The 10,009-nt window shown below is 33.3% G+C and overlaps 1 protein-coding gene across 1 annotated transcript; it reads right to left on the bottom strand.

Annotated features, from left to right (window-relative positions):
• Positions 1-5,628: 5,628 nt before the first annotated feature.
• Positions 5,629-9,100, bottom strand: LOC143628060 (RNA polymerase sigma factor sigA-like). The gene is made up of 9 exons (XM_077097735.1): positions 8,478-9,100; positions 8,176-8,374; positions 8,007-8,099; positions 7,778-7,906; positions 7,637-7,690; positions 7,472-7,549; positions 7,277-7,339; positions 6,953-7,065; positions 5,629-5,923 (listed from the first exon to the last, which is right to left on the bottom strand). Exons 1-9 carry the CDS (start codon positions 9,098-9,100, stop codon positions 5,815-5,817), a joined length of 1,461 nt encoding a protein of 486 aa, XP_076953850.1. The 3' UTR covers positions 5,629-5,814.
• Positions 9,101-10,009: the final 909 nt, after the last annotated feature.

Raw genomic sequence — 10,009 nt, 5'->3', positions numbered from 1 at the left:
AATTCCCCGTAAACGCTCAAAACGAACTCCAGGGACTAAAACTACCAAAATGGAGACTTGAAGGACCCATTTGTAGTATGTGCTTTCTTGGGTCTATAACCAACCCATTTTCATGAAACACCCTTTATGAAAGACTCATTCAACTTACCCTATATATACACACCCATCTTCTTCATTTGTGCTTGCTCATTTCTTCATTTCTCTCTCAAATTCTTGAATTCTAAGGTTGTTCTTCATAAGCTAATCTTTCATTTTAACTAACTTCTCAATACTTAAAGCTCGATGTTACAACATATATATAATATACACTCCTTTTTTACCTTCGGTCTTTCATTTCTCCGGTCTCGGCCAGTTGAAATGTCGGGCTAGTAAGGCAAGGTTACATGGAGGACTTTGTAGTCCTTGTTTATATATTTAACAAATCTAACCATATAACTTGTTATACTTGCTTAACTTCTACATATTTTAGTTTATTGTTCATATTTGTCAAGTTCCATGGTATTGGGTATGAGGTGACTAGCCTCGGTTTCATCCCGAGTTGAGAACCGAACCAAAAACCGAACTTTCGTTTAAAAGCATTATTATTAACTTTTTGAATGTAAAACTTGAGTATTATTATTTATAAGTTATTTTACAAGTTCCATGGTAATTGGGTATGTGGTAACCATCATCGGTCTTATTCCGAGTCAAGGACCGAACCAAAAACCAAACTTTTGTTTAAAAGCTTTATTGTTAACTTTTTGAATGTAAAACTTGAGTATTATTATTTATAAGTTATTTTACAAGTTCCATGGTAATTGGTTATGTGGTAACCATCCTCGGTCTTATTCCGAGTCAAGGACCGAACCAAAAACCGAACTAAACCGAGTTCACTCGCTTAAGACAAACAAGTGTGTTTTTAGCCACCAAAACTCATATTTTTCTTCAAGATTATATTTTAAATCAATTTTAGTTAATTTCTAAACATACTTGGCATGTCGGTAACCAACTTGATCTTATAACAAGTTCGAACCGATAAGGTCGTATACTCGCTTAACGAACGTTAAGGTTCTTCACAATAGAACTACATACTTGGTTAAGTCTATTTTGATTTTACTGGGTTATCTCATAACATTTATTATTTTGGGAAGTTAACTGTGAGCTTGGTCAATTATCAAGTCTCGAACCGACAAACCCGAACACTCGTTTAAACCTCGTTTTGGTATTCTTATAACCAAGGGTTTTGCAATATCGCATTTTAACCCACGTTATTACTTAACATAGGTTGAGTAAAAAAAAAGAAAAAAACTAATGAATAGAATACCGAGACCCGGTTTCGAGTAAACTTATTTTACAAAACTCGTTTCTTTAATTTCTCAAATATTTACATTTTAAATCATAAACTTTATTTATTTACTTTATTTGTCATGTATTTTATTTTAAACCCTTCCAAGACTACCTACTAACACAAGACCCGTTTAATATAGGTCTTGCTCGTTAAACCGATCTCTCCGATTATTCACGACACCATCTTTCAAGTTACTTGTTAATGTGAGTAGTTTTTCATCCCCCGTTTTCCATCTTTCGTTTTGGGGGTGGCATTGCATACTTATTCAAATTCAAATGATTTATACTTGAGTCTTAAACCACAACACGTATTGTATATGTTTACTTAAATAAACGCCCGATTTGGTGTTATATGCTTTACATGATTATGTGCAAATTCTTGAATGCTAAGGCGGGTAGCCTCTTGAATGCTAAGGCGGGTAGCCTCATCAAAGTATGATCATACGTTAATTCCGAGTATATATGGTATCCCCATATAGAAAGGTGTCGTCAATGTATTCTTATTGACGATTTCATTATTGTCGTCAATGTATTCTTATTGACGGTCCGTCAATGTATTCTTATTGACGGTTCTATTATCTAAATTGTTGCTATTATTTATTGTTTTCATATACTAGTTGTGGATTTCATACTATATACTTATTGTCCAAAACTATGAAAATTGCTCACCAACCTTCGTGTTGACAACCTCTATTTTATGCAATGTTACAGGTTTGATGTTAGCTTGATTGGATTAGTTGAAGAAACTTATTATCTTGGCTTTAGGATATTAGAAAATAAAAGAACAAGTTATTTGTTTATCTCTCTATTTGGCATTTTATATGAACAATTGTTGTGTTATTTGTGATGATATGGATTTAAATGAGTTGTTTAAATATTGTAACTTTATAGTGTCATTGTGTAATGAGCAATCATGTCGCGCCTCGACGTTTCCGCCTTCATTGGTCGGGGTGTGACAGATTGGTAGCACGAGCCGCTTATATCATAATCAAGAAAGGTGTTAGGCACAAAGATATCCACATAAACATCATAAACACTTCTTTAATTTTATACATTATATATCATATACATACATATATAAAGTAATAACAATAGTAAGTAAGTATAAAGAGGGTAAAGTTAAAATACAAAGGACAACAAAAATGAGAATGGTGAGAAGGAATCTAATCCATTGATCTTAAATTTGAATTGTGGAGATTAATTTAAGATAATAAATTGATGAGAAGGGCATAAAGGTAATGACCTACTTTTGTTGATTTTCTCTTCCACATGCAAGGCACATGTCAATTCCCCAATTATTTTAAAACGTCCATAACTTTTTCATGCAACATTATTTTTTTTAAAAAAAAAAATCACCATAATAACAAGCGTTTTTTATCTTTAATATGAGTATCATATTGTTATATAAAAACAAAAAAAAATAGTGGGTTTTTATATTGTGTTATTGGTTGTTCATTATGATTTTTAATTGGGTTTTTCTATGCATTGTGTTATAGATTTTGGTCATTGTGTTATCAATTAATACTCATATTAATGATAACAATTAAAACAAAGATTACGTCATTATGTCTTTTTGATTGTCATTGTGTTTTTGTGCTCATCATTTGTCTTTCTACTTATCATTGTGTTTTAGTCATTGTGTATTACGTTCATGTCATTGCGTAATATGTAGTTTCCATTGCGTTTTACGTTTCAGGTCATTGTGTTATATGTATTCACCATTGTATTTTACGTTTCAGGTCATTGTGTTATATGTATTCATCATTGTGTTTTACGTTTTATGTAATTGTGTAATATGTATTCATCATTAAGCAATGCCAGCCTTACTCCTTTGTTGACTCAAGCAATGGCTTAAGGCCACAAAATTATTAAGGCCCCGTACTTTTAGAACAAAACATATATATTTATATGCATGGTTAATTAATAATATGCAAATCAGCAGATTGTTATATAAAAGAATGTGTTAACCAAAATCACTTTATTCAGTATTGATAAGTACAATATATACATAGGAACCCAATATATATGAAAAAGATGGCAACATTATTAAAATACATTAAAAGAGAATAATTGATTATAAATCAATACTAACAATAATAATTAAAATTAAATTGAAATGTTATTACTTTGGAGGAAGAACGTTAATAGGTTATACATTTTTAATTAAACTGAATAGACTTCAAGGCGTAAAAATTGGCACAATCAATCAATTAACGTGGCATATGCTTATATGGAAATTTCTCTAACGTCTCTAGAATTCCAATCGCCAATTTTGGAAAGCGGCATTGGCCAATTCTTCATCTTTTTATACGACCGAGTGTATTTCTTACTCTTGCGATTTGCGAACTATGTTATGCGTAACGTGTTTTGGTCATTTTGGAATTGCGGATTGCGATTTGAATTTAAATTTTGCATTTTTTTTATTTTGGTTTGACGATTGTAAAGTGTTTATGCTTTATACCAGTCATCGAGGGACCAAGGTCTGCATGTATTCTTTAGAATTTTGGATTTGCACTTTGATTTGGATTCGCCCAATTCAGATATCACTGAATTTGAGGTTAATAATTACTTATAGTTTATTACTTTATAACATGTAATCTACCAATTTTTACACTACAAACTTTGCCCTATTTTTGCCCAATATATAATCTAATATATAATCAGTTAGAATCAATAAAGCTAAAAAGGTAGATTTATGTAGACATATTTTTTTATAAACACAAGTTATATAACTTCAAAGTTCAAACAAAATTTTGTAACTTCATCAACATCGATCCCTAGCACAGGTAAAGGAGGGTTTATATCAAGTTTTTCAAAAGGCCCCCCATGTTGATGGTTAGCTTGAGGCCTCCAAAAACCTTGGGTAGCCACTGTCATTGTGTTTTATGTATTATATAATTTGTTGTTATTTTATCATTATATTTACGTATTATTATTACACAACAGTATTATTAGCATTTAAAAAACACAATGATGATTTGAAATACACAATGACGAAAAAAACACAATGACAAACAGAAAGACACAATGACGAAAAGACACAAAAAACTATGACGTATTTTTTTTATATATATAGAAATATGATACTCATATTAAAGATAAAAAACGCTTGTTATTATGGTGAAATTTAAAAAAAAATAATGTTGCATGAAAAAGTTATGGACAGTTTAAAATAATAGGGGAATTGACATGTAACATGTATGTGGAGATAGAAAATATGTACTATTACTTTTATTGTTAGAGCATAATGTCTATTGCTAGGGTCTTAGATGTATTAGATATGATTGTATAGGACTAAAAGTGTCAAATATGTAAAGTGTATGTTGAATAGCGCATAAGTCACAAACACCGCATAAGTTATGCGGCGTATATCTTATACGTCGTATAACATACATGGGGTTTATGGTCTTTCATGTTGAGTCCTATAAATAGTGGACTTATGCGTTATTTCAAAGTGAGAAAGTAGCCAAAGTGTTATATCTTGTAATCTTTCAACTTATCAATGGATATGAGCTTAATGTTTACTTGATTGTGTTCATTCTCAATGGATTCCGCATATTGAGTTATAGGCTGTAATATCTAGAGATCCTAATTGCAATCTACATCAAGATTCCAGATCATTTTTAAGTGGTATCAGAGCTTTATGGCTCATTACTAACTTAAACACTTCAAGTTTTTCAAGGTTTTCTCTCTACATCCAAATTCAACCATCAAAAGTTCTCCAAACTTTCACAAGCTATTCCTTACACATCCGTGACAAATCCTTCAAGTTTTTATCTAAGTTCATCATCATTTGAAACCTCAAATTGCCAAAATACCAAAATGGAGATTTTCACCGTATATGTTAATGATGTCGGGTTTCAGGCTTGAAAATTAACGAATGCTACAAGGCCCCCCCCCCCCCCCCCAAGGTCCCCTTCTCGTAACGAGCTCACGGTGTTCGGTTTTGCAGGTGGAAGCTGTCAAAACACATGGCCATCTGATCACAACCTATCCTCGGTTAAGATATTAAGCTAAACCCCACAGGGATTAGTTTAGCGTTTCTTCATCAACACCCTAGTAAGGATTCACTTTCTTCATGTTCTTCAAAATTTGTTACCATCACGACCACACAACTAGATCGAAACACATTCACCAAACCAATTCCTAAATGAACCAAATCAACATAGCATGTCTAAAAGGTCTACTATAATACACAAATAATCAAATTCAAACTATTTTCCATTATCATTTAATCACATATAAACACATAAATTGATGCATATAAACAACAGAAACCAAGATCACACCTGTAAATCAACACACAAATAAAGAACAAAATCTTATGATACGTGTATATCTTCACATGTTATATACGTTTTCTGCACAATCAATGTTGTTGTAATGTATCAAGCCTTTACATACTAAGTATATATATGTGATATGTATGCATATGTATCTATCGTTTGTATATACAGCCATTTTACCTAGTCCTATATAGCAAGCAGATCAATGCTCCACTAGCATAGCCTCGAGATTTGTCTTCCGGGCAGCATGTTTTAGTTTCTCAAGCGCAACAAGACCAATTTGCCTAACTCGTTCTCTTGACAACCCCATCCTGCAACACGCTTAAGATTGTTAATTACATTTTTACCCTTTTTATACAGTTGGCTTCCATTTTCTTTATCACAACAATTATTTACCGTTAAACTGTTTATCCTTTTAACATGGAACAATGATTTGATTGTTTTTATATCTCAAACGCAACAAATTAAAAAGTTGATAAAACCTAAACGGGCTAAAGTTAAAAGAAATCCTAAATCTGTTATGACTCCAAGATCTATCTTGTCCAATGGGTTATGCACAGTAATGTTATGACTCCAAGATATATCGATGTAGTGTTTAGAAGATTGGGTTTTGCTATCCAAAAAAGGCTTGCGGCGCAGCTTGTTGCCCGTTTGCCCTCTGTCTTGATGTAAACTCTATTATGATTTAAATTGTTAATAATTATGTTATAAATGAAATCTGTTTTTAATGCATGCAACCTACTAATATTGTAATTCTATACCATGTTAATGTATTATTTACTTTCAGAAATTCAAAACTTTTTGGCCGACCCCAACCCAACCAAGCTCATTTCAACACGTAACAAAAAGTAGGGGTGCCAAACTCTGACACAACCTGAAACACGACATGAAATAATCAAGTTTGGGTTCCCATATCTAACCAGTTTTAAATGCGAGTCATATTTGAGTTGACGTGTTTAATTAAGCAGGCCGTCTTTGAGTTGACCTGTTTAACCCATAACTTTAACCCACCAACCCAATTAGCACTTACAACTTGATTATTACCAACCAACCTGCCAACCTGTTTGACACATTTAGATAAATGGGTTAAACAGATAAATAGATGGGTCGTGTTCGGGTTGAACAATTCAACCCATCAACTTGACACGATTGACACCCCTAATAAAAAGTATCCTGTTTCAACCTGAACCAATTTTGACCCATTTCAACCTAGGCGAGTTAAGTGTAGGGTTAAACGGTTCTAAAAAGAAGGGAGTGATGACTTGAACACTACATTAACAAACATAAAATCAATCCCAATTAACATTTTGCAGATAAAAAAAAAGGAATTGATTTGGTACCTTCGACTAATATCTTCCCAGGAAAGGAACTCATTATCGAGACCATAATATAAACGTATGATCTCTCTTTCCCGTTCCCTTAAAGTTGTGACCATCAACTTGTTCATTTCATCCTGCAAAATAACAACCAAGCAATTAAAAAAATGCTCATTTATTGACGTTTTCTAGTGTAGATTTAGAAAATGAAATGTCATCAATTAATCACTCTCCAATGTGTGGTTGTTGCAGCCACAAGGGCGTGTGTAAAAGGGTAAAGTTGGTAGATCATAAATAAATAACAAAAAAGGAACAAAAAAGATGACTGTTGTAAAACATGTTAAGTACCTTGAGGGCCAAGTTATCTACTCCGTGCCAAGGGTTGTTCTCCACATGATCATCTGCCATATACTGCAATAATATTATAGTAACAAGTGTTAACAAATATTATTAATTTTTATTACTAATAAACCATGTGGTATTAATCGTGTTTATGCAGGCGTGTGTGAGTTACAAATAAAAAGTGGAAATATCCAGACTTACACTGTGAAAGGTTTGACCCGGAAGACCATTTAAAGAAGGGGATACTGGCCTATCAAGTGAGAACACTTTGCATTTTGCCTACAAAAAAAGACCTTGACATTAATTAAAGGAAAGAAATGAAGAAAACTGAAAGCGTAAACAAGATTTTGCAAGCAATTCAAGTACCCCAGTGGCATTCAATACTTTCTTTGTTGATATGTTCAAGCTTTCGGCAATATTCTACATCACCGAAAGATATAGCTCATTAGCTAAAGTTTAAAATTTGAGATAAAGATAAAATTTATGTAAATATATCGTTTAACTTACTTCGATTGATGGCGCTATTCCTTTTTCCTCGAGCTTAGCCTTGGCGTGTCGTATTGCACTTAATCTTTCATGATTATGGGTAGGCACCCTTAAGGTTCTAGAGTTTTCAATTAATGCTTTTGAAACACCCTGAATTTAAGCAGATCAAAGTTAAAAAGGAGTATCGCGTGCACTATTCAAACGCCTTGATTGAAGTAACTATAATAAAAAATAGGTTTATTGTGCTCACCTGTCTTATCCACCAAAAAACATAAGTAGATATCTTAAACCCTCTTGACGAATCATATTTCTCTATCCCACGCAGTAGTCCAATTACACCTCCCTACAAATTAAATGTTAAGTTATGACTTAAAAATATACTCACTCGCTTATTAACCATAACTGAAGATAAAAGACACCTGAATTAGGTCACCAATTTCAACTCCCGTGTTAGCATATTTTTGTGCAACCGACATTACTAAACGGATATTGCTCATGGCTAGCTTCTCTCTTGCTAACTTGCACTCAATCTGTTTTATTTGCAACTCGGCTCGTGAAATCTTCATGGACGCTGCAAGTTGCACCTCAGATGGTTCACATCCCAATTTCTCCTTCAGTCTGAAAATATTCATAGCATTAATCACCAAAACCATAGAATACACTTCCTAAAATTCAGTATTAATGTAGAACTCACAAACATATGCATATGATATTCAATTACCTTGATTTCCACCTTTCTAACCGTTGGCCCGTTTTAATCTTTTTTGACAAAACCGCCACCTCATCATGAGTTAACAATGTATCACTTGCATGAGTTTGGAGCAACTCTGAACTGATTACGAATTTCAACTTTTGTTTTAAACCAGCTTCATTTTTAGAATCTAATCTACGTCTACGTGCAGATTTTACAGAACCACTGACAACCACCCTTTTGCTGCTTTCCTCTATCGGTTTGACTTTATTCAGCGCACTCTCGGTCGAAAGATTCCACTGCTTTTCCAGTAAAGATTTCTGCAACAACAGTAAAGCATCAACTGAAAACTCTTGATCAGAATATTCCTGTTCCAACCCTTCAAATTCTTTAATCCAGTTCTCCATAGTTAAAGAATCAGAACCGGTATCAGCATGCTGCTTTAGAGCTCTGATGTAACGCGTATCTTGAGTATGTCGTTTGGATACAAAACCATGGCCATAAGTGGATGATTTTTTGGCAGCGATCACATTCTTAATCGGGGCAGATATGTATCCTACATCATGGCTGCTTGATAGCTTTTCAGTGATATCAGAATAGTAAGAAGATGAAGCCAATGCCCTTAGTCCAATTACTGTAGATGTGACCATCATCTAGGTTTCTTGGCTTGCAAGAAACAACATCACTCAACCACTACAGTTTCTTGTATAATTACTAAACAATAATAATGTTGTTAAAGTAGTTTGTTGCAGGTCACCTAACCTAAATTTCCTGGCAATGAAAAAGTCAAAGAGATGTAATTAATTACAGATGAAACTTGAAAGTGAAGGGGTGTGCAAAGTCAGGGCTTAACGATAACCGAATGGTCGGTTTTGGTTAAGTTGGGTTAGTTGTCCAATGCAATTTCCTTTGTAATTAAAAATGGTTCGGCTATGGTGTTCCGAACTCAATTACAAAGTTTCAAAGCTAAAATATGTGGGTTCCAAGCTATGTTATAAACAGTCGCAACATAGAGTTAAATGTTCGAAGCTAGAAATAGAGGTATAAAAGATAAAATAGAGGTATTAAATTTGGAAAACACAAGCATACAGTGTTCGGTTCGGTTTTGGTTAAAGTCAGTTTTAACGATGACACATTAACCACAACCATAACCGAATGATTAGTTAATCAGCTTCACTTAACCATAAGCGTCAGTTTTGTTCGGTTATTTGGTTAATATTTTGGGTTAACGGTTCGGTTTTGCTGACAGCAGACGAAACCCTAAGTGAAGTTATATTGAAAGTAAGTATTAAACGTCAAAATACAGTTACAAGAATTAATCAAATGTGTTCTGGATATTGAAAGAACAAATTTGTGGAAATCGAGTAACTGTTATTGTAGATTTTTGATTTCAAAAAGCAAGTAATTAATCGATGGATTAGGTAGTAAATTGTGATTAGCGTTAAATCAAAACAAAAGATAGATTACCTTAAGTTGCAGATATGAAGAACAAGAAGAAGAAGAAGAAATACAGTTTTTTCGAGGGAAAGAAAGAAAATGTGTGGTGATTATAGCGGTAGTAT

This window comes from Bidens hawaiensis, unplaced genomic scaffold, assembly GCF_021521415.1.
Source record: "Bidens hawaiensis isolate Kalapana, Puna unplaced genomic scaffold, B.hawaiensis_p1.1 tig00004774_1, whole genome shotgun sequence".
In the NCBI taxonomy this organism is placed as follows: Eukaryota; Viridiplantae; Streptophyta; class Magnoliopsida; order Asterales; family Asteraceae; genus Bidens; species Bidens hawaiensis.
The sequence above is the reverse complement of the archived record's forward strand: the minus strand, read 5'-3'. Positions and strand labels throughout refer to the sequence as shown.